The sequence below is a fragment of the Vigna angularis genome, chromosome 6 (genome assembly GCF_016808095.1).
Source record: "Vigna angularis cultivar LongXiaoDou No.4 chromosome 6, ASM1680809v1, whole genome shotgun sequence".
In the NCBI taxonomy this organism is placed as follows: Eukaryota; Viridiplantae; Streptophyta; class Magnoliopsida; order Fabales; family Fabaceae; genus Vigna; species Vigna angularis.
In genome coordinates this window covers 18188728-18214468 of record NC_068975.1, presented here as the reverse complement: position 1 = coordinate 18214468, position 25741 = coordinate 18188728, and the positions used below count along the sequence as shown (strand labels likewise).

The following is a 25741-nucleotide window of genomic DNA, read 5'->3' as shown; positions in this document are numbered from 1 at the left end:
GGAGTGTCTTTGGAGCAAGCATTAGGTGATGTCACCGACGTGCAATTATCTTAATATAGACTTGTGTTCTTTAGTTTTAGATAAACCATTTTGTACATAGTTTTGATTTAGGATCTTGTGTATAAAGTTAATTTTAGTTATGTTTTGTATAATTGTAATGCGATTTTATATTCTCCTTTTTAGTTAATTGTTTTATTGTATTGACTATGTGATGGTTTTTATATAATAATTATAATATTTTAATGGGTGTTAGAATAAACTTGATTTCTATTATATTAGATTATTGATTTAATATTATTATTTTACTTAATCAATTATTTTTCATTTTTAATAAAATATATATTTTATAAAAACAAAAATACTTCTATTTAAAATTATAATGAAATATAATTTCTTACCAAAATATTACTTGAAATCTAATATATATATATATATATATATATAACTTTAGATAATAAAATCTAGAAGCATAACTATTAAAAATATCACTTGATATCAATCTTTAATTCAATAACTAATTACATTCTATTAATTTCCATTTTTCTACTCTAAGTTAATTTTGGGAAAGATGAAAAATATATCTTACAATAGAAGATAAAATATAGCTCATCTAGAAAAAAAAATTCATACATAAAATAAGTAGCTGAATAGTTACTACTAGGCCAGAAAGAGAATAGAGAATGGGAATAATACTTTACTTACGTATACCCGAAACAGTTATCAACAGCAGCAAAACCTTATCAAACAATATTTTCCTGTGTGACGGAAATAATTTACTGGTACAAGTAAGAAATTAGGATTTATGAAGAAGCTTGATTCTACCTAACCCAGAAAGAAATGTGGAAATAGAGGGCTATAGCCAGAATAACGAAGCCTGCACCACTCAAAGTAGAAGAGAGGCTACAAGCACTGTGAGAGAGGAGATGGTGAAGCAGACAGCAACCTTAGGCTGTGCATTTTGTGTTGGTTGTGCTCCTGGTGCTCCAGCAATAGAACTAGATGGGACTATTTCAGAAGAGGGAGCCAAAGGGGGTTCTGTTACATTAGCTTCAATCAGGGGAGGGATTGGAGCCATAGCTGGTGGTAAGGAAGATTTGTCTATGAGTTGAAAAAGGCCTCCTATTTCAACTGGTTTCATGTAATTAGGAGTGCTGTTACCCAAATTTAAGCATCTGTTCCCTGCAGTGGGATGATGAAAATCATAAGCAGTAACTCAGACTTCATATGGTAGATCTGAATTTAATAGTAGGAAAAAACAAAATGAGTGAAGCCTATTTGAATTTATTGGAAAAATGAACCTTAAATGAATTACAAGAACCATACATAAAAGGTATGCACTTACTTCTGTATCTGTTGGCTGTTTGAGGGAAGCCTGTGATGAGACCATCAATGCGAGCATCCTGAACAAATGTGTTGATCTGCACAATTGGATCTGACAGGAAATCCCATGACTGAGATACATATTCATTGTGGAATGTTTGTACGTAAACAGAGAGATTAGAAGATTTTAACTTTGGCACCGTCTTTGTAGAGCCAGTCACGAAGTATTCATTTGTCAGGTACACAGAACCCTTTTTGATAACCACAGAACTAGCAAATCTTCTGATATCCGAAAGAGCTGAATCAGCGATATCTCCAACTAACTCATCAATCATGTAGACAAGTTCATACTTTGTTTTCTCCTTGAATTTCAGTAGAACAGAACTGTCAGTAGACTGAATCATAACGTTTGAAGCTCCTGGTTTATCATAATCTGCTTTGCTCAAACTATCAGTGACTGCATCAATCACGCTTAAGTTTTGTGTCCTTGCAAGATATGGTGCATTCTGACAATTGTAGAAAACAACATAATTTCAGTTTAAATGAGAAAACATAAGTTTTAGAAATTCATTATCTTATCAAAAATATAATTCCTTACCCGACCACCACAGCCTTCTTGTGACCATTGTAAGGTAAGTTCTACTAGGTCACAGCCTTAATAATTTAGGGCACAGTGTCAAGAAATATTAACTTTGAAGCCCAAATATGCTTATGGAATTGCCAATTAAACCCATTGCTTTTATCACGATAACCATGAAGGAGATAATGACAATAAAAAATTATACTTTGGATCCAACTCCATCCTAGCAACTCCCATAATCCACACACTTCAAGTATATTCGAATATCAAAAAGGTAACAAATATTAGATTGTAAAGTGTGAAATATTATTCAAGTCTTAAATAATTAAATGTATATTTTTTATTTAAATTTGTATTTCTGAAGTCATTTTTTTTAATACATGATAATTTCATATCAAGTACACCTTCTCAACATTTTCCATTCATTATACATTTATATTTTTATAAGGTTTTACAGGTATGAAAAAATCTCCTACTCAACTTTGACCGCATAATTCGAATCTTTTTTTTTCTTCAAAGAATTAGATCAGTATTTTAAAAACATCAATTTTCTACCTTTTAGCTAAAAACATTAGTCATTTGAGTTCCTAAAGATCTCATTTTTCAAAAAAATTGAAAAATACTTGTGATATGAACTATTAGAAAAAGAAAATTGATATGAGAAACGTTTTACAATTTTAAAGATAATGTTGTGTTAAAAAAGAGTTTTCATAATTATAAAAAAAAAGAAAACAGAATACAAATCTCAACTTATTATACAAATTTATTGGAATGAAATATTGTTGCCTATAAAAGAATTTTATTTTCTTTTTCTATAATTATAATTAATGCATTACACTATTTAATATATAGTTTATAATACTTTTTAATTATATATATATATATATATATTTTAAATGTTACTAAGAGTAACACTTTTTAAAAGATATAGTTAGTTCTTTATTATCACACTTTAATATATAAATTTTATGTAAAAATCATATTAATATTAATATTTTTAGTATTATATATGAAATATTAATGTTATATGTATTTAATATATAAGTATAATTATATTAAATTAATATTGATTTATATCAAATTATTATTTATGATATTAATATTTTAACTAACACATTGAAATATATCAATAATATATATATATATATATATATATATTTATTAGTTTATGGCTTACATTTAAAAAAAAGTTGGAAATTGTCCCAAAGTTGTGAAAAAACAGATCAAGTTAATGTTTTTCGCTTTGCGTCAAAAATCTAACGGTGTAGGTGCTCCCTGCACAAAACATAATGAGTTGTCCAATTGTTGTCATTACGTGGCAATGTGAGGTTAAATGACGTGTAAAATTTAAATTTGAAAAAAAAAATTGACAGAAAGTTAAAAGAAAAGGGGTTGCTTGCTCTGTATTGTAGAAGATGCAGATGTTGATGGCGCGATGAAGACTGGCGATAAAGGGTTTGCTTACAGGTTCGAAGAGTTTGAGCGCTGATGGCAAATCTTGGTTAGGTGATTTTCGCGATAAGGTTGAGCGTTTTTTTATTCGCGATAAACTTGAATTAGGGTTCGTAATTTGGGGTTTCCTATCCTACAATTAGTATTCATCTGGAATTTGATTTTTGCAAGTTCTTAGTGACTATGGATGATGCTCGATTTAGGTTTCTTTAGGTCTTTGCGATTTCTTGCAAGTTTCAAAGGAGGAGATTGGTGGAGGAGCTTGTGTTTTGGTTACCATGGACAATATTGCGATTGGGTTTTGTGATGAAGGAGATGCGTGATTTGCTTGTAGATTTGGGATTGCAGGTTTCACTGTGGTTGAATCGCGAGGAAGGAGATGAAAATTGGCCATAGTGGCTGGTCGTGATTGCTCGCGATTGTTGATGGAGTTCACATGGTTGTTTCTGAGTTTTTTCAAAAGTCTGACAGAGAAGATGATGGTGGTTTTTTGGTTTTGTTGCAGTGGCACATGGAGGAGGAAAATGTGATCTGGTTATTAGGAAGAAGCTGGTAGCCTTAGCAGTGGTATGAGGTATTAATGACGGCGGTTTGTGGCTCTAATGTTTTTAGAGGTGGAAGATGAAACTGACATGCAAGCAACTTTTGTTTAAAAATTCAAAATTGACACATCATATTATGTGCCATGTATGAGAAAAAGTAAACAGCTCATTAAATTTTGACCATGGATGCCACTGCACGTTAGATTTTTTTAACATAAACAAAAAAAGATTAATTTTATCCATTTTTTCACAACTTGAGACCGTTTCAACTATTTTAGAAAAGTAGTACCACTTTAAACATTTTACTCTTTTGAGAGACTAAAAAAGGTATTAAGACTTAGTTTATTTATACACATGAGGAGACATACTTGGTAGTTTATATATAGCATTTTTATTATACTAAAAAACATTTCTGAAAATTATCTAAGAAAATATATGTAGTTTTTCAAGTAAAAAAATTATTTAATTAGTTTTAAACAAACGTATACTGTTTTAGTAAATAAAAAAGATTATTTTTATTTATTAAAGAAAATAATAATCTAATTATAAAAATAATTAAATAAAATTTTATATTTTATAATATATATATATATATATATATATATATAATATTATATATTTAGTTCTTTATGTTTTAAAATATCAATATTTTTATTTTAATGTTATCATTATTTTTATTTAATATTTTAGTTAACACTGGCCACGGAATCATTCAACCAGTTCTCGTCTTCCAGCTCCAATGGAGAGCCTGTGGCGCGCGGCGCTTGGCATGTCGGAGAATTCCACCAACTATGACGGCGTCGAGTTTTGGTCCAATCCCGAGCGAACTGGATGGCTCACCAAACAGGGCGAATACATCAAGACCTGGCGCCGCCGTTGGTTCGTCCTTAAGCAGGGCAAACTCTTCTGGTTCAAGGACTCCGCCGTCACACGCACCTCTCGACCACGCGGTGTCATCCCCGTCGCCATGCGCCTCACTGTCAAAGGCGCCGAAGACATCCTCAACAAGCCCAACGCATTTGAGCTTTCCACGCGCTCCGACACCATGTACTTCATCGCCGATTCCGAGAAGGAGAAGGAGGACTGGATCAACTCCATCGGTCGCTCCATCGTCCAGCACTCCAGATCCGTCACTGATTCCGAGATCGTCGATTATGATAACAACTCCGCCAAGCGTTGATGACGTGCTCTGCTATCCAATTACCTCTTTCGGTGAATTCTCCTTTTCTTTGTCCGTTTTACTGTATTTGTGTACATTATAATTTATTACATCGACGCCGATCGTGCTCGTTCTTGCGAGGAAACTCTGTTTATGTACCTAAACTGCTATGAAATTGTAATGTTTTTGGGTTTCGTAGATATGTCCAATCTTTTCGATGTAATAATAGTACGGTGAAAGCTTATCACAAGTTATGTATTAGAGATATCATCCCTTCATAATTCAATCAGAATTTGGGAAATAACAGAAAGTAAAGGAATTTTGTTTGTTGTCCTCTTCCTACTCTGGATCAATGCAAACCCAAGGTTCAGGAAAGCAAGAATGGTGTCAAAAGAAAGCTTTCCCAGAAATTGAAGAAGGAAAACACGCAAACACTTCTTGCGTGACAGCAGATTGATGTTTGATCATTGTAAGCATTGCAAAACATATTAGAGACAGCATTTGAATTAACAAAATTATCGACACAAAAACAACTCACAAACTCGAAATTTTACCCTTACTTTCGTGACGTACTAAATAGACTTTTAAAAATGAAGTGGTTTATTAGTTTAGTATTTGATATTGTCTTATCTCAAGAAATATTGTTCCTCCAGTAATAAGGATTACTACATGGCTATAACAGCAAAACAATTCATAGTTTAATTTAATGCCTAGGTACATCTAGTTCTCTAATTTTGTATTCATTTTTCTCAAAGTTGATTAGAACATTCAGAAGTAGTTACCTAATGCTGCCAACAATAGTTACTTGACTGTCTCCTTATTGCTACTTGGGTGTTTACAAGGATGAAATTAATGCCTCTCAATGATCATGACAAATGATTTTTTTATGGTTTACCACATCTTTCACAGTTAACTGTGCCTTACTGCATTTTACTACAGATATTACATGTTCCCACAATTTACAGTCAATGGAACGAATTAAAGACTAAATTACTGAAATAATGGTCAGAACAGAACGTACCTCAATGATGATCACAACACCTAGACCTTGCGTGGAATTCAAAAACTCTGACAATGTTAACAATTTTACTGTCTCGTTAAATTTTGGATTTCTATACAAATTGAAGTTGCTAAACGGGCTCAGCATTGAGGCTGCAGGGAAAAGGAAGAAAAGAAAAATACAGCCATCAAATATTTGTTTTTACATTTTCGTATATTGATAGGTAAAATATATTCATACAAAAGGAAATGCAACCGAGGGCCAAAACAAAAAGCATGAGATTAGTCTTTCAAACAGTAACAAATACTCGGGATTTGTCAGATCAGGGATAGGTCTTAAATCATATATTTTACACATCAAAACACTATGACAACTAAAATTGATTATTCTGTGAAGAAAGGTTTTGTTCCAATTATTCCTAACACATGATTTGCTTGCATTGTGTATTTATATCTAATTAGACATGAAATTTCACTTAATTAAGGTATAAGGCATTCACTGTTTGATAAGTCTCTTGTATAAATAACCTGAATGAAGAGTATTGGACCATTTGACTTACGGGTCAAGCTTGATATATCATTCCAATACAAGTCGAATGCAAATATTCCATCACCAGATTGGATATCTGGAATAGATTTGCTAAGGCTGCTGAATTCTGATCGAGCAACATTTGTGTTCGGGATAAGATCAATAGAGCTAAAGCAAAACGGTATTCCATCCTTTGACATCTGAACAGGACAGTCAAGAACATCCGCACCATCTGAAAAAGCCTTTTCATACGCTAAGTCGGTACAAGGAGGATATTCTCCACTCGCTCCATATTTTGAGATGACCAAAGTGTTTACTGAGACATGATCAAAATGAACGTATCTGGTTAGCAATGATGCAATTTACACCAGCATAGAACTGCACATGAATCAAGCAGGGATAGACTAAAGAACAAGAGTACATAATCATACAAGCATCACAAAGCATTGATTTTAGGGATTTTTCTTCCTGCATCCCATATTACCAGAAAAAAACTAAAGTTCTCTCCTTCACGCCACAGCTGCTGCTATTGCTGCCGCTAATGTCGCTGCACCTCGTTCTCCAGTACACTCAGTGAGCGGAAGAAGAGAGAGCTCATTTTGGAAATTTCATTTCGAAAGCTATCATTTATATTCTGAAAAGTTTATTCTAAAAGTTTTGTTCTGAAATATATCATATATGTTCGAAAAAACTTATTTTGGAATTTTTTTTTTGGGAAAGCTCATTTCAAAATGCATTTTCAGAAAGTTAGTTCTAAAAATTCCAAAAAGTTTGTTTCGAAAGATTAGGTAATCAGGAAATCAGAAGTAGGAAGAAAAAGCCTGACTTTTAACGCACCTTTTTTCGGATCATTGAGGCCCATGTGTGCAAAGCAGTCTGCATAATAAGAACAGAAATGAATAGTCATATCCATCCTAATGAACAAATACAATCTCTCCGTAGAAGAAAAATGGTAATAGTAGGCAAGATGCTATCAGTTTGTACAAGAAAGGTTATCCTAAAAAAATGGAGAAACGTAACTTACCTATAGCTGCAGATGACGTTAGAGGGAAGTCAGACAACACACCATCAACAGAGAAGTTTCCATTCTCAATGAAACTTAGGTGCTCGGCAATAGGGTCATAGCTGTAATCGTAGCTGATTGGAATATCATTCATGAAAGTTGAAGCAAAGACTTCCAGCCCCACTGTGTGCGCATCGGAGACCAAAGATGTATGAGGTTGTAGATAATGACTCTTTGGATCCACAGGCCATATGTAGCCTTTGGGAACAAGAATTCCTGAAGCAAATGTCTTGATAGATGTTAGATTTTTTAACAGTGAAGCATAACTCTGGTTGGTTGATGGATCTACTTCCTCGTTTTTCGGAAACCTGAAGACCAGTTTTGTTGTTTTTGGGTTGATGAATGTTCTAATGCTTCTGAGGAAACCAGCTTCAGGTGATGAGATGTAACTGACATTTACTGTTGTGGAAACAGAACGTACGAAGTTTTTCATACTCAATTTGTGTTGTGTGTAGAATGCATCATGCTGCAAAAAATCCGAAAAAAGAGACGTTTAGTTTTGTGAAAAACTAGAATACTACGTAAATGAAAATCATTATACCTGTATATTCAACCACAATCCTGGCGGGGATGCTGTTTCAACCACATCATTCACAGAAAGAATTTTGAATGCATTGTAATCAAGCCTGTTTGTTCGTACGTAATTTCCCTGAACCACTGTCCAGTAACCAAAATAATCAGCAATTAATACTATATATATATATATATATATGTGTGTGTGTGTGTGTGTGTGTGTGTGTGTAATTCATAGTAAATGACTGAAATTGCCAGATGAAAAATGTACATATGCTGCTTAATCGATGACTTACCTTGAAGTTGTTTTAGAGAACAGGATTGAAGATTTCAACTCATTTATAAAGATCGAGAAAGAGATTATGGCATAAATCTATCAAAAGATTAGCTGTTTTTCTATTATCATCATAATCAATGTCTCATACTTATTGTAATAAGCAAATATGTATATAAACTCTAGGCCTCAAAAATGATAATTTCTATTGCAAGATAGTATCCATCATATTCCCAAAACAATCTACTATTATGGAAACACATTTTTCTTGATTGTATAAGTTGCAAACAAATTATCAAATTAAGAAAGGTATTAATTATTGAAGACGGTGATCATGTGCATGCAGGGCATGCACTCGTCTATTCCAGAGGTAAAACCTTCCAGGGTTGAGAGGGCTCTAAAAAATTTAAAAACTGCAAATAGTTATGTATTTGGTTATTACATTCATCTCTTCATATAGAAAATTTTTGGAGAATTTTATTTATCTTTTTTTAGAAGATTTCTTTAATAATATGTTTACTTTTATACACTCTTCTGAAGATTCAAATCAAATAGATATAAAGACTAATCATAATATATAATGAAAGTACAAACCTCAGTTCATATACTCTGAAATTAAGTTAAGCACAACTTTACACTTACTAAAATGGTGTTATAGTGTATCATAGTAAAATTTCTTCACCATAACTTATGAGTAAGGGTGTGGTTAAAAAATTAAGTATTGTAACTATAGAATGATTAGAAAATAATTATAGATGACTTATATGATATCTTTATAAACTACACTTTTAAGTATTTTTATATTTATTTTATTGATAAATAAGTACAACATCCCATGAACCAATTCACTGAGTATAGTCAGCTTCTAAGTGTGCCAACCGATTTCTGTAGATTTTATTTAATCTAATCTACTAACCCATTTTAAGTGTTTGTATTCTTAACAAATTTATATAATTAACTAAATTAATCAATTTTTTAAGCTATGCAAATTAGTTAAAAGAATCTTATATATGCATGTAGAGATGGAGGAATGCATGATATTGTGTAACAATTAAATACATCATTAACATGAGTAGAACTTACGGAAGACATTGTTGGAACGTAGCTCCTTTAAGGTGTAATCCACAGAAAAAAAGCCGCTGGTTGTTACACCATTAACTGGGTAAGTGCTACTTTTATATTTAGCAATTTGAGCAATATTAGTGGCATTTTCAAGCTTGAGGTCCGGGACGCAAATCCCCTGCGAATCTTTCGTTAATTGCACGTCACACCATAGAATGACATTTTTTAAACTAGCTGTTACAGCAAAAAGATACGCACTTTCACTGGAATCAGGAAATATCCCTGAAAACCCACCACGAGCTATGACCAACGGTGGATTTCCTGCACCATACAACTCCTCCATGTCAGCTTCAAGACACAAAGTACACACCACATTTTTTCCATAAAAGTCCATTCAAAGTAGATGCCAAACACAATTCACAGTGCCTTTCCAAATTATATAACCAAACTTTAAGATCTAACATCATTAAGATACATTTGTTCGAATTTCCATATAAGTTTATAGTTAATAATTCATAAAGTATTGGATTTGATGAACGAAAATAAAAGGAAAATATATTAAAGACAATAATTATATCATTAGAGAAGAGTACATATTAAAACTAGTAGGCGTTTTCCAGCTATTGGGAATGAAGACTATTATGGTTTCAGGCTAATACCACATAAAGTTGTTCTACATAATAAAAGTGTAGATCCAAAAAACAAATTGTTTAGTGGGGGCAAAAATATAGTTTATATTTTTAAAAGTACATATTATAAATTCTTATAGAACACATAATATTATAGAAGTGAAATATTTAAGCAGGTATTAATTACTTTTTTTTTCCCTGGACATTTTTATATTTTAAAGATGTTGTATGATATTTTTCATTGTTAGTTCTAAAAAGAATATCCTCGCGTTAAATAATTTTTCAACTATTCTACATTCCTCTTATATGTTTATTTATCTTTTGGTTTAATAGGTTCGGAGGTCCCTATATTTGTGGGTTCGTTTCAATTGGGTCCTCCAATTTTGAAAGTGATCAATTTGGTCCCTAATTTAACAAAATTGAGTCAATAATACCTTTTCCGTTAAATGTAATGGACGTCATTAACTTTTTAAACATGTGGTATGTTGAAGCATCCTTCAAATAAAACTGTGCCACCTGCAAATAAAAGGATGCCTCAACATGCCACATGTTTAAAAAGTTAACGCCGTCCATTACATTTAACGGAAAGGGTATTATTGACTCAATTTTGTTAAATTAGGGACCAAATTGATCACTTTCAAAATTGGAGGACCCAATTGAAACGAACCCACAAATATAAGGACCTCCGAACCTATTAAACCTTTATCTTTTTTACAAAATTAAGTGTCTCGACATTTGTTGGGAAACAACGGTACTTGTTTCCTTCTTTGATAACCCAAAATGGGCACTATGCGGAAGCGTAAAAAATGAAAGCGTAGGGAAAGAGAAAATTAACACTGGAAATTTTAACGTGGAAAATCCTCTCGGAAAAAGCCACGAGACCTAGTCCAGAAAAATATCTCTACTATGAAAATAGGATTACAGTGTTTCTCTCACTCTCTGAGGATCTCTCAATTAATCTCACCCTCTCGGATGGTATACAAAACTCTCTCTATGTCACACACTCACAAAATAGACTCTCTCTATTTTTCTCTCACACAACCGTGACTTCACTTCTCTCTTTTCTCTGTTAGCTTCTCTCTTCACCGATTTTGATTCTCGGTGGTTCTTCTCCTTTTTTCTATTTTTGTGTTGCTGCCTAACTTCTCAAATTTAAGAAGTGAGAAAGCCAAAACAAACAAAATGGTTGTTGAGGTGGTGAACTGAATTTACGGAAAAGCAAGCAAAGTGGAAGACATTTTTGGTGCATTATTTTGCTAATGGGGAACAATGGCTCCTGCATTTCACAGTGGAATGGGTCCTAATATTTGTTTTATTCCAACAAAAAACTCCCCCATAAAACAAATAAATGGGTCTTCCATCCTTCATCCCATCTTTGCATCTTGTCTTAGTTGGAAGGTACCACGACACCAACACCTTGACAACAATCTTCAACCTTCTTGGTTGGTACTGATTTAGTCATCATGTCAGACCAATTCAAGTCTGTATGGATTTTCTCTATCTTCAATTTCTTCTCATCCAACGCTTCTTGTATCCAGTAATATCTGACGTCGATATGCTTTGAGCGTGAATGGAACATGGGGTTCTTGGTTAGATGGATGGTACTTTGATTATCACAGTTCACCACATAATCATCTTGATCATGTCCTAATTCACTTAGGAAATTCTTCATCCATAGAATCTCTTTAGAGGCTTCAGTCACTGCTACATACTTTGCTTCAGCGGTAGACAATGTCACACATTTTTGTAGTTTTGACTGCCAAGAAACAGCTCCCCCTGCAAAAATAATCAGATAACCTGATGTTGACTTCCTTGAATCGTCATCTCCAGCCATGTCTGAGTCTGAATATCCGATTAGCTTTAGATCTCCATTGCCAAAACACAAGCTTCTTTTGGTAGATCCTCTTAGATACCTCAGTATCCACTTAACAGCTTCTCAATGCTCCTTTCCTGGATTTAACAGGAATTTGCTCACAACTCCTACAACATAGCCAATATTTGGTCTTGTACAAATCATTGCATACATAAGGCTACCCACGGCAGAAGAGTAGGGTACCTTGTTCATTTCTTCTTTTTCTTCTTCATTCTTTGGACATTGCAACTTGCTGAGTTTGAAATGTCCAGCAATTGGAACCCGAGTAGATTTGGCATTATGCATGTTGAACCTTTTGAGAATCTTCTCAATGTAATCTTCTTGAGATACCCACAACATTCTTTTGGAACGATCTTTGGATATTTTCATTCCAAGTATCCTTTTCACTGCACCCAGGTCTTTCATGGCAAAAGCCTTACTCAATGCCTTCTTGAGAGCAGCTATTTTGATTTTGTCCTTCCCTACAATCAACATATCATCAACATACAAGAGAAGTATGATGGAGTCACCATTTTCATAATGCTTCACAAACACGCAGTGGTTTGCGGAGGTCTTCTTGAAATTATGTTGGATCATGAAGGAATCAAATTTCTTGTACCATTGTCTTGGAGCTTGCTTAAGACCATAGAGACTTTTCTTCAAACGACACACCAAGTGTTCTTTGCCTGGTTCTTCAAAACCCTCTGGTTGCTTCATGTAAATTTCTTCCTCTAGGTCTCCATGTAAGAATGTTGTTTTGACGTCCAGTTGTTCAATCTCCAAGTCTAGTATTGTTGCCAGACCGAGAATTGCTCTAATGGATGTCATCTTCACTACTGGTGAGAATATTTCATCAAAGTCTATTTCTTTCTTCTGGTTGCACCCCTTCACGACAATTCGTAATTTGTACCTTGGGCTTGGGTTGTTCTCTTCATTCTTGAGCTTGAACACCCATTTGTTCTACAATGCTCTTCTTTCTTTTGGTAATTCTACCAAATCATAAGTCTCATTTTCTTTTAAGGATTGCATCTCTTCTTCCATGGCTTGCAACCATTTGTCTTTGTCTTTCATTTCTATTGCTTCTACAAAGCTTTGAGGTTCGCCATCACCAGTAAAATTAACATATTCATCTGAAAAATACCTTCTTGACGGTTGCTTCTGTCTTGTTGATCGTCTCAATTGGGGTTCTTGCGGAGCATCCTCAATTGGTTGATCTTCCACCGTCAGATTAGGTTGATCAAGTTCTTCGGCCATATCATCAAGTTGTAACTCCTGATCTGCCTCAGCTTGACGAGTCTTTCCCGCTAAGTTGTTCATCACAATAGGGCTTTGATCACTTATCAGCTTAAGTGTTGGTTTCTCCACTTTCTTGATGTCTTGGATTGTCTGATCTTCAAAGAACACCACATCTCTGCTTCGAACAATCTTTCTATTTGCAGGATCCCATAATATGAACCAAATTCATCTCTTGGAGAACCAAGGTATATGCACTCTTTCGCCTTAGCATCGAGCTTTGCTCTTTCATCTTTCGGAATGTGAACTGATGCCTTACATCCAAAGACTCTCAAGTTGCGATATGAGGCATTTTTATCAGACCATACTTCTTCTGGAATCTTACCATTTAATGGTCTTGATGGTGATAAGTTGATCAAATGAGTTGCTGTTAACACGACTTCCCCCAGAATGACTTGGGAAGTTTTGCGTGAGACAACATGCTCCTGACCTTCTCGGCAATCGTTCTGTTGAATCTTTCAGCTACACCATTCATCTGAGGTGTCTTGGGAGGTACTTTCTCATGTTTGATCCCATGAGTCTTGCAATAGTGCTCGAACGGACCTCTATACTCTCCACCATTATCACTTCTCAAACATTTCAACTTTCTACCAGTTTCACGTTCAACTGAGGCGTGAAACTCCTTGAAGATTCGTAGAACTTCATCTTTTCTCTTCAATGGATAGACCCACAGCTTTCTGGAGTGGTCATCAATAAAGGTAACAAAATATTGAGCTCTACCAAGGGACTTTTCAGATGTTGAACAAACATCTGAATACACAAGATCCAAAATATGCTCTCTTCTTTTTCTATTATCAAATTTATGGAAAGATACTCTATGCTGCTTACCTGCTAGGCAGTCTTCACATAATTCAAGTGGTTGGCCTTTTATACTTTGGAGATGATCTTTCGCAAGGATCTCTAATCCTTTCTCGCTCATGTGGCCCAGTCTTTTGTTCCATAACTCCTTACTTTCTTCTTGAGCAACATTTGTCTCTCCTTTGTATATCTTTCCTTGCATGACGTACAAAGAGCCTTCCTTTTTGCCACGAGCAACAATCATGCTTCCTCGGCTAAGTTTCCATTTTCCATCTCCAAACTGGTTGTTCATTCTAGCATCATCTAACTTACCAACTGAGATAAGGTTTAGACGCATTTCTGGTACATGTCTTACCTCTTTCAGCACAAGCTTGTTTCCATTTTTTGTTGTCAAAGTCACTTCTCCTATGCCCACAATTTTGCTTGTGACATGATTGCCCATCTTCACTGTTCCAAAATCTCCTTTTTGATAGGATGAGAAGAATCCCTCATAAGGAGTAACATGGAAAGATGCTCCGGTATCTACTATCCAAGTGCAGTCATCAAAAGCAATATTTAGATAGTTTACCTCAGTGATAAGGAACACATTCTCATTATTTGATACAACCGCTGTTGTGGTCTTTTCTTCCAACTTCTTTTTGGGATCTATCACATCAGGGTGTACAGTTCCATTCTTCTGATATCTTTTCAGGAATCTACATTCTTGCTTATTGTGGCCATCTTTTCCATAATAGAAGCATGTCAAACCTTTGGAACGAGATTTGAATCTTCCTCGTGACTTTTCACGCTTTCCTTTGCTTCTGTGTTCACTCTTTCCTCTAATCTCAACAACGTTGGCTTCTGAGTGACTACTCATTCCTCTTTCTTTCCTTCTGGACTCTTCATTCAGCAAACTGTCTGTAATGTTATCCAGCTTGAGTTTTCCATCTGGTGTTGAGTTACTGAGAGTGACCACCAATGTGTCTCAACTCTCCGGTAGAGAACTAAGGAGTAAAAGAGCTTGTAGCTCGTCATCAATCTTCATATCGGCCTTCATTAATTGGTTCACAATACCTTTGAAGGTGTTGAGATGCTCGATCATATTCTGATCGTTAGTGTACTCCAACTTTATGAGTCGTTTGACGAGGTGAGCTTTATTTCTGGGAGTCTTCTTTTGAATCAAAGATTCAAGCTTGGTCCATAACTCATATGCATCGATATAAGTCGATACATGCTCAAACAAGCTTTTGTCGATGTATTTCCGAATCATAGCCACTGTTTTATGATTCAGAATCTCCCAATCTTTTTCGGCCTTCCCTTTTGGAATTTCCGGATTTGTGATCGGCTCATACAAATCCTTGCAGTATAGATGGTCTTTCATCATCGGCTTCCAGTAGGAGTAATTATCTGTAGTTAGCTTGAACATGTCTCCTTCCATCTTGAGTTTTACAGGATTCTGACTTTTTCGAACCGGTAGCTCTGATACCACTGTTGGGAAACAGCGGTACTTGTTCCCTCCTCTGATAACCCAAAATGGGCACTATGTGGAAGCGTAAAAAATGAAAGCGTAGGGAAAGAGAAAATTAACACTGGAAATTTTAACGTGGAAAATCCTCTCGGAAAAAACCACGAGACCTAGTCCAGAAAAATATCTCTACTATGAAAATAGGATTACAGTGTTTCTCTCACTCTCTGAGGATCTCTCAATTAATCTCACCCTCTCGGATGGTATACAAAACTCTCTTTATGTCACACACTCACAAAATAGACTTTCTCTATTTTTCTCTCACACAACCGTGACTTCACTTCTCTCTTTTCTCTGTTAGCTTCTCTCTTCACCGGTTTTGATTCTCGGTGGTTCTTCTCCTTTTTTCTGTTTTTGTGTTGCTGCCTAACTTCTCAAATTTAAGAAGTGAGAAAGCCAAAACAAACAAAATGGTTGTTGAGGTGGTGAACTGAATTTACGGAAAAGCAAGCAAAGTGGAAGACATTTTTGATGCATTATTTTGCTGATGGGGAACAATGGCTCCTGCATTTCATAGTGGAATGGGTCCCAATATTTGTTTTATTCCAACAACATTATTTTCTATATATTACTTTTAAATTACATACAATATCGATCAAAGCTAGCTTAATAAGTAAACATATTGGATATATAATATATTTGTTAATTGTTTTATGAATTATGTAGAAGGACCAATCAGTTATAACTTAGAAATTTATATAATTTATTTAGGAGGGAAATTACAACCAATCTGATAAAAGATATAGAATATCAAGGCACTCCTGAAAGTTATTTATGTCATTTGGAGATATGTTAAAAACATATTTCTAACTAAAGATAAACAAACTATATAAAAAAGGATTTTTCTCCTATAAGAAGATTCGCAGTGTCCTTTGCGTTTGGAGGCAGACAAATATATGATGCATGTTTTATTCCTATGGGGATAAAATACGAAAAACATGTTATTTTTGGCTGAATAGGGTGATTTATTTCCTAAGTAGTGGTTCTTCATTTTTTACAACATATTCAAGACATGAATTATTATATAAAGAAGAAAAAATGGTATGCAGTATGGTGTACAATCTGTGGTGTGTATTGAAGAAAGAAATTGAACCGTGTTTAAGAAACTGCCTTTAAGAAGGTAGATTAAGAGATGTGGGGGCCTTGAAGTCAAATTGATAGAGAGAGGTTTGTCTTTAATGTGGGATAATGAAGAAAGAATTAACATATAGTTACGTTCAGTTCTGAATTTTTCTTAGACACTTGTTTCATTATTATAAAGATGGTTGAAAAGAAAGGTTAAATCAAATTAAAGAGATACTTTGTATATCAATTTTAACGACAAAAATTAAAATATGGATTTCATTTTGACACGAATATAAAGATTAAAATCATTATAAATTATTTAAATATTTGTATTTCTTTCACACCTCTACGTATGAAAAAGTATTATATGCTCATGTATTACTACCTAATAGTCCCCACTAATTCTACGCATTAATTTTTAATATAAAATAAAATACTTTATGATGACTTAGTAGTTTATGTTTATGACTAATAGTACTTGAGATATTTCCGTGAAGGGGGTGATGATCCTGAGGATGCAACCGTCTGGGACACACATTTTAGAGATGAATTTACATATACAAACACGAAAGAAATGTAATAAACACAATATATATATAGATTCTCCCTGCACCTCACGGCCTTCGTCCTGCACCTCCAAAATATATTTTAATTCCAAGTATACCCTTGCATAGTCAAGGACAAGAATATTTTGAATTTTTAAAATGTTGACTAAAACTTTAATTCTTCCCTGCCGGATCTCAAACCCTACACCCCTCTCCAAATCACTCCTCCCTCTTTTTCTCTCCGTCCTACTCCTCTGCCATTCTTCTCTCCCCCGTATCCTGTACCACTGTATTTTGTCTCCGCCCTCCCTGTTGTGCCAAGCTTTTGCATTCGTCCTTTGTGCCACGCTTTGTTTGCGTTCGTCCTGTCGTGGTTGTTTTCCTCACAGATCTCTGGCGTCCAGGTTAGTACACTTGCATCTGCTTTGTTTTGTTTGCTGTCATAATCTATGCATGTCCTTGGGTGTTCGCTTCGTGCGCCGGAGGTTCGGTTCGTGTTCGTTCGCCGAAGAGCTTAAACGCCATTGAAGTTGCGGTCAGAGACGTCCGCATACGTGCACAGAGAACCGCATTTCGATCTGCGGAAAGCAAAGCACAAACCGCAGTTCGATCTGCGGAAAGCATAGAGAAAGGCAGACTAACCGCACTTCACATGGAAGTGCGTTAAAGTGCGGTTCTTGAAACTTAAGGTTTTTTAATTTTTTTTATTAGGTTAGTATATGTTTATTTTATTAGGTTTTATTTTTATTAGGTTAGTATAATAAATTTAATTTTTTATGTTAGTTGTTAAATAAAATGTTTTGTTTTAATATATTGTGAATTATTTTATTTGTTTGTTAAATTTTGTTGAATTTGTTATTTTCAACATATTATTATTTTTGTACTATATTATTTATTATGTATTTAATTTTATTTAAGTTTTTTAATTTTTTATGAAATTGAAATAATTATTAAATTGTTTATTGAATTAAATAATAACATGAAAGAAAAAAAGCATGAAAAAAAAAGAATGAAAAAAGAAAAAAATATGACAGCAAACGCATATGAAAAAAAGAAAAAGATGCACATATATAACAAATGTACTTCAAAATGCGACTACAAAATACAAAACGCACTTCAACGTGCGGCCATTACTTTTCGCAACTCGAAGTGCGGTTAGGAGAATGACTTTTTATAAAATAAAGGGTAAAAAAGTAAAATTGGAAATACAGAACGATGGTAATGAGGTGCAGGGAATGACTCATATATATATATATATATATATATATATATATATATATATATTAAAATTCTCAAAATTTTTCTTTTTATCTTTATAACTTTTTCGTTACAATATTCATTGATTCTAGTTGTTATGATCACTCTGTCAGAAAGGGGGAAGCTTTTCACCTTCCATGACGTGATTTGTAACTTTTGGTTACTTATTTATGAGTGATTCTTCCTACACCTCACTGCCTTCATCCTGCACCCCTAATTTTACTTCTTTACCCTTTATTAATAAAAAGTAAAAATTAATACCGCACTTCGAAGTATGTTTTAATTAATATTTTCCTAACCGCACTTCGAAGTGCGTTTCCTATAATTAATTGTTTCTTTCCTAACCACACTTCGAAGTGCGTTTCCTATCTATTTAATTGTTTCCTAACCGCACTTCGAAGTGCGTTTCCTATTTTAATTAATTGTTTCCGCACTTCGAAGTGTGTTTCCTATCTATTTAATTGTTTCCTAACCGCACTTCGAAGTGCGTTTTAATTAATTGTTGCACTTTAAATCCAAAATAATATTTAACATTACATATAATAATTATTATTTAATTCAATAAACAATTTAATAATTATTTCAATTTCATAAAAAATTAAAAAACTTAAATAAAATTAAATACATAATAAATAATTTATTAAGAAAATAATAATATGTTGAAAAATAACAAATTCAACAAAATTTAACAAACAAATAAAATAATTCAAAATATATTAAAACAAAACATTTTATTTAACAACTAACATAAAAAATTAAATTTATTATACTAACCTAATAAAAATAAAACCTAATAAAATAAATATATACTAACCTAATAAAAAAATTAAAAAACTAAACCCTAAAAATCTAACGCACTTCGAAGTGCGGTTTGTCTCAGCCGCAGATCGAAATGCGGTGGGTTTGTGCTTTTCGCTTTTGGAGGTGCAGGAGGAAGTTGCCGCAGTTCGAAATGCAGTGTGCAGGAGAAAATTGCCGCAGTTCGAAATGCGGTTTCTCTATGAAGGGTATCATTGGAATTAAAATATGTTTTGGAGGTGCAGGAGGAAGACCGTGAGGTGCAGGGAGAATCACTCCTTATTTATCTCTATAACGGGCTGACTTTTGTACCATATCTTTCTCAAGGTGGCACTATCTGATTGGTTTATTTCATTATCAATTAATTTCTTTTTTAAAATTATAATTCATTTATTTGTATATTTGATTTATTGCAAATTTTGTGTATTTATACTCATGACAATAATAAATATATAAGTATATAGAATACAGATGTTCAAGAATAGTACGGAGAAAACATCTTCGTTTCATGTATACCAAATAAAAAAAATGTTTGATAGATTGAAGGAACACTTGATCAACACAAATAACAAAACACAATATTAAAGATAGAATGGAAAAATATTTCTAATAAATATATCGATCAATATGAAAAAAAAATCAATTAAGTTTGTGTCTTTATTACAATAATTTTTATCTTAATACATATGCACTCTAGATCAATAATGTTAATATGTAATATGAGTGGCTTTTATAACAAGCTTCTTCAACGAGAAGATGCAATTTAAAGTGTGCAAAAATATATGGTTTAATATCTCGGTAGGTTCCTATTTTCGGCGTGAATTTCAAATAGGTCCATTTTCTTTTCGCCGTCTCAATTGGGTTCTTTTTTGTGTAAAATTGGAGCAATTAGGGGTCTGCCGTCAAATTACACAAACTGCCGTTTAAGTTTGCCTACGTGTTATTAAAAATGATTTTGAATTAATTTTTGTATTAAAAAATGGATTTGTTCTTCAAGGGCAAAAAAGGCAAACTGGGGCAAACCCTTTTCTTCTTTTCTTCTTCGATTGGAAGCGCGGAAGACAGGGATGGCTGGAGCAGGAAGCAATGCCGCCGCTGCTTCAAATCGGGCCGCCTCTAGTGCCTCCGTGGTTCAATTCCACTCGCGCCGGTGCAGCTGCAGTTCCCAACCACCGTCAGTGACGCGTGACTCCTTTAGAGGTTCGAAATCCTGATTTGGCTTGGGCTCGATTTTGTTAATGATGGCTGAAGAAAGTAGTGGTAATTTTATTTCTCAGTCCAGCATTGAACTGTGTGAGGGAATGGAAGAAACTGTAGATGATGCAGGTGGGGAAAGTATGAATCTGGAGGAAGCAGTTGCAGAAGCCAATTGAAGAAGAAAAGAAGAACCGCGCTTCCAATCGAAGAAGAAAAGAAGAAAAGGGTTTGCCCCAGTTTGCCTTTTTTGCCCTTGAATAACAAATCCATTTTTTAATACAAAAATTAATTCAAAATCATTTTTAATAACACGTAGGCAAACTTAAACGGCCGTTTGTGTAATTTGACGGCAGACCCCTAATTGCTCCAATTTTACACAAAAAAGAACCCAATTGAGATGCCGAAAAGAAAAGGGACCTATTTGAAATTCACGCCGAAAATAGGGACATACCGAGACATTAAACCAAAATAATCTAGTAATTGCAATGAAAATTTTTATTTCTCATTTTCATTATTCAAAAGTGGTTATTTATATTTAAATTTTTTAAGTTTTGCTATTAAAACCTTTAATATTCATGGCTGAAATTCAGTGAATTAATTCTTAAAATATTAATGTAATTATAAGATTGAGTTGCATCATAATTAATATTTTTTTAAAATATTTTTAGGATATATTTATTAAAGGTTTAATCATTCATACAATCTTTATTTTCGGTGACTTTTCTCAAATAAGTTTCTCACTTATTTTTTGTTTCAACTGAGTCTTCATTTTTTAAAAATTGTCATTAGTCATTAGTTCCGTACTAACACCATTAAAGAGATGTCATGTGTTAGCTCATGATATTTTTGAATTTTTAAATATTTTTTAATTATTTTTATTTTTTTTAATATTTTTGAGAAATGAAAAGAAATTTCACATATTAAGCTGACATTGTGTCATGTAGCAATGACAGTGTCATGTAGCAATGACTGTGTCATGTCGTGTCATGTGTCACTGTCAGACCACATATCATTGCTTTTGTCTCAATTTGGTTTCTATATTTTTATTTTGTATCAATTTAGTTCCTATATTTTTATTTTGTTTCAATTTGATCTCTACATTAAATTATTAAAAGATTAAATTAAATATAATTTTTTGCTCGAAAGGGTTTCAAGAAATTGATGCACGAATAATTTTAGAAGATTTAACTAAACGAAATAACGATATGTATATTTTCTAAATTTTTGTTTTTAAATATGTTTTTGTTAAGTGAATTTTTAGTGATGATGTATTCTAAGTCTTAATGTTTAATTCCAGAAACACTTTTTATGAATTGTCGAAGAAGTATTAAGACTATTTTTGTGTATCACCTTCACAAAAATATTTATTATTAAAATGTTAATTTTTATAATTTGCTCATTCATATTATTTAGGGTAAATGATTTCATTTGTTGTTTAATTTTGTAGAAAAATTTTAAATGAGTCTCTTTACTTTTATTTGTCTCAATTTAGTTTTTGTTTTGAAAACTGTAATGCAATTAAGTTATTTTCGTTAATACTACATAACTAAAAATGTGTCGTATGTTAGTTCGTAATTTTTTTATTTTTCTAATAAAAGAATATCAATTTGTATAAAAAATTTGTAAAAATTTATATATAAAATAAATTTTGTTTGAATTTGGAAAGTTAAAAAATTGTTTAATTTTTAAAAAATTAAGACTAAATTGAAACAAAATAAAAATACAAAGTTCAAATTGAGACAAAATAGAAATAGAAGAATCAAATTGAGACAAAATAAGAATATAGGGACTAAATTGTGATAAATACAATGCCACATGGCACTGTGAGTGCCACATCACACTATCATTGCCACATAGCACAATATCAGCTTGATACGTGACAATTTTTTTATTTTAAAAAATAATAAAAAATTAAAAATTAAAATTAAAATAATTCAAAAAATATTTAAAAAATTCAAAAAAATCACGAATTAACATATCATACCCTCTTTAATGGTATTAGTACACAACTAGCGACAAGAACCTAATTGCTTAAAGTTTTCAAAAATAGAAACACAATTAAAACAAAATATTATGGACCTGAGAAAAGCCTCCGAAAATAAGAACTAGCCAATTTCTAATGTAATTTTAAGTAATATATCGTATGATGAAACTTTTGAAATTTAATTTAGTATTAAAAGATTTATATTATTCTATAAAGTTAAATTTACATTACAAATTTTTTTAAACTTATCTCAAACATAACAATTCTTAATAAAAATAAATTTAAGAAATTAAAAGTTATTAGTGGGATTTTAATAATTATATCCAAATCAATCTTTTAAGAAATGGAGTTACTTAAAAATATTTAGTTATTACGTTAAGGTTTAATAGTTTTTTTTTCTAATATTTATTTTGATATCTTACTTTTTTTCAATTTAATTTCCATTTTATTTGAAAAGTATCAATGTTATATATTCTCTTATATTTATCGTGATCCTGGTTTAGAGTGTATTAGATGATAATATAAATCTTGTAAATATTTAAAAGGACTCTTGTAAAAAAAATTTAACTTATTTTATATAACATTTTCATTCAACTGTGTCAACATAAATATAAGAATCACTACCTCTTTTTTACCAAATAAAAGTTGAATTTATTCAATTTCTACTGAAAATAGCTTTTTAAAAATCTTGATTATAAAAAATATATTGATTTATTATTATTATTATTATTATATATATATATATATATTCAAATGATATAAAAAACACTATTTTTTTAGTTAGCTGATACCAATAAAATCCCGAGTTTCCAGCTTGCACGGAGGATAATTTTAGCTTTGTAAGGATAAAACTTCTCTATATAAAAAACTCAGCTGACTTCGAAAAGTCACTCCAAAATCCTCACTTTCTTACCCACTCTAATTATAAAATCATCAAATTAACATATCAATATAATTTCCGAGGCACAAGAACACGGTACAATACAGTATATCAATCCTCAGCCTCGTTTATTTTCTTCTTTTATACAACAAACTTCAATTAAAATTCATATGTAATAAACGCACGGATAATTTTACTAATAACAACGAACTAACACGAACTCGACGCAGAAGAGCAAAGGAAAGTGAAATCAAGCTAAGGTGACCATTGATCTCAGATCACTCTTCTTTTTCTTATATGTGAGATAAATATATACAGCTGAAACATAATTATACCTCTTCCCTATATTAATTAGATCCAAAATTAAGTTAATTACGATATTTGAGAGTAATTATAATTGTAACGTATGTTTGACTCTAACAGTAATATTCGAACAATTCCTCTGTTTATAATTTTTTTTTGTTTATTTTCTCAGCAACACTATGCAGAAGTGGAAAAAAAAGAAAGAAGAGTGAAACGAGAGACGAACCAGAGAGAGTGTTCCAAGTGGTTGCGTTGGATCCTTGTGCAGAGACCTGACGAAGCACCGAGTGAAGAAGAAGAAACTGTAGGAGAAAGAATGAACGGAGAAGAACGCGTGGTTTCCACATTCCGGCGAAGTTTCAGTTTCCAATGAAGTTCCGGCAATACTTGGCGGAGAAGAAAACGAGAGTTTTGGTCACGCACTATTTATGGGTTGCAACTGCAACGCTCGAGTGATATATGATAGTGGACTAAACTATCGTTTAAGTTACACCGTATGTCGTTTTAGCTAACGGCTAAGTCGTATTTGTCCCAATAGAAGAAAAAGTACGAAGGACGAAACGACAGCGTCAAAGTAATGTAAAACGCGTTTAAAAGTAAAACTTGACATTACATGGAGCAGAAATAGTTTATATATATATATATATATATAAAACCCAAATTGCTAACAGAAAATTTTTAAAAAGATACAATATATTTAATTTTTTATAATTATTTTTTCGTATTCTGACAAAAAGCTTCTCATACTTTATGTTAGAAAATTTCTATATGTTATTATTAAAATATAGTTTATTAAATTTCTGGTTTATTAATTTTCAGAAGTTAACTTAATATTATTATAAATCTTCAAGAGTTAAAATTACTATCGTGACTTATAGATATTATAGTTAATGTGTGTCTTGAACTATTTGATCAGTTTTAACTAAGTCGCAAAACTATTTTTTATTGGATTTTAAATTTGTATTTATTTTTAATTAGATCTTTAACACTAATTTTTATTAATAGAGTAAATAGACGATACATGAATAAAAAAGAAAATACAAGTTCAAGAATTTAATTGGAAAAATATTGAATTGTTTAGTAACCTTATAAAAACAAATTACTTTAATTGTCGCTTGCTAAAATATACAAACGTTTTTCTGTTTTCTACTCTCATATTAGTTATTCTTTAAATGATTGAAAAATGTTATGCGAATATTATTTGCACATTTTAATTATTTCAAAAAACATTATACCATATTTTCTTACGAAGGATTGCTATTACATTAAAAATATGTAAAACAATAAAATCTCATAATTAATCAGCAAAATTGATTCTAAACTATTTTTATGTCACTTTTTTCAACTTTTTATCTCATGCTATTATTCCCATAGAATATGTTTGGAAAAGTTTTTTCGTAAATACTTGTACATGAAAAGAATAAATATTTTTTTTAATAAATTCAAACTAACTTGTGGATAAGTTAATTAATTTATAGAAGTTCTTTTATCTATTATTCGAAAATTCTAGTTCTTTACTTTGTGTATAAATTGATTTTAATTTATGAAAAAATGTATTTTATTTACTCTTTTTTTAGGAAATGTTTGTGAACGTAGACTTGACCTAATAGTGTGGACTATAAGAGTGAAGAGAGGACCTCGAATACATAATTGCAATGTATATGAATAATATAGACATTTTATTAGTCACATTCACGAATTCATAGACAATTTATTTTCCACACCACCCATTCTTCCCTTTCTTTTGATAGTAACCAGAAAATAATTTCCACAACACTTTGAAAAGTCCTCCTACTTTGAAAATGACTTTTATGAACTAATTATTTTAAATACGAATATCCATTTAAACATTAATACTTTATAATAAATGTTTTATGCACAAATGTTTGAATCAAACTCCTATTTATATGTTTAAAGATAAGTCTATCGTCAATTTTATATATATATATATATATATATAAATGATGTAATACTTATATGATAATAAACATAAAATCAATAGTTTATTAGTTTATTAATTATTAAAATTCAATTATCAACATTTAGCTCTCGTTAAATTTTCATTATATTACTTACACGGTTGCCCCTGCATGCTATACCAAAACAAATGTAGAATCTCGCATCTTCTCTATGAGTTGAAAAT

The 25741-nt window shown here is 32.2% G+C and overlaps 2 protein-coding genes across 5 annotated transcripts; one reads left to right on the top strand and one right to left on the bottom strand.

Moving 5' to 3' along the window:
• Positions 1-674: 674 nt before the first annotated feature.
• LOC108343119 (glycerophosphodiester phosphodiesterase GDPDL1) lies at positions 675-24067 on the bottom strand. 4 transcript variants are annotated; one of them, XM_052878737.1, is made up of 10 exons: positions 23825-24066; positions 9515-9814; positions 8186-8301; positions 7606-8110; positions 7419-7457; positions 6613-6897; positions 6075-6205; positions 1513-1826; positions 1343-1432; positions 1038-1179 (listed from the first exon to the last, which is right to left on the bottom strand). In XM_052878737.1, exons 1-9 carry the CDS (start codon positions 23943-23945, stop codon positions 1387-1389), a joined length of 1857 nt encoding a protein of 618 aa, XP_052734697.1. In that variant the 5' UTR covers positions 23946-24066; the 3' UTR covers positions 1038-1179; positions 1343-1386. The 4 variants fall into 4 exon arrangements, with proteins under 4 accessions (XP_017436681.1, XP_052734697.1, XP_052734698.1 ...); XM_052878738.1 differs by having other exon boundaries at positions 1093-1233; positions 23825-24067; XM_017581192.2 differs by having other exon boundaries at positions 675-1179; positions 1343-1826; positions 23825-24053.
• Positions 4588-5381, top strand: LOC108343120 (pleckstrin homology domain-containing protein 1-like). Its single transcript, XM_017581194.2, has one exon. It carries the CDS (start codon positions 4634-4636, stop codon positions 5072-5074), a length of 441 nt encoding a protein of 146 aa, XP_017436683.1. The 5' UTR covers positions 4588-4633; the 3' UTR covers positions 5075-5381.
• Positions 24068-25741: the final 1674 nt, after the last annotated feature.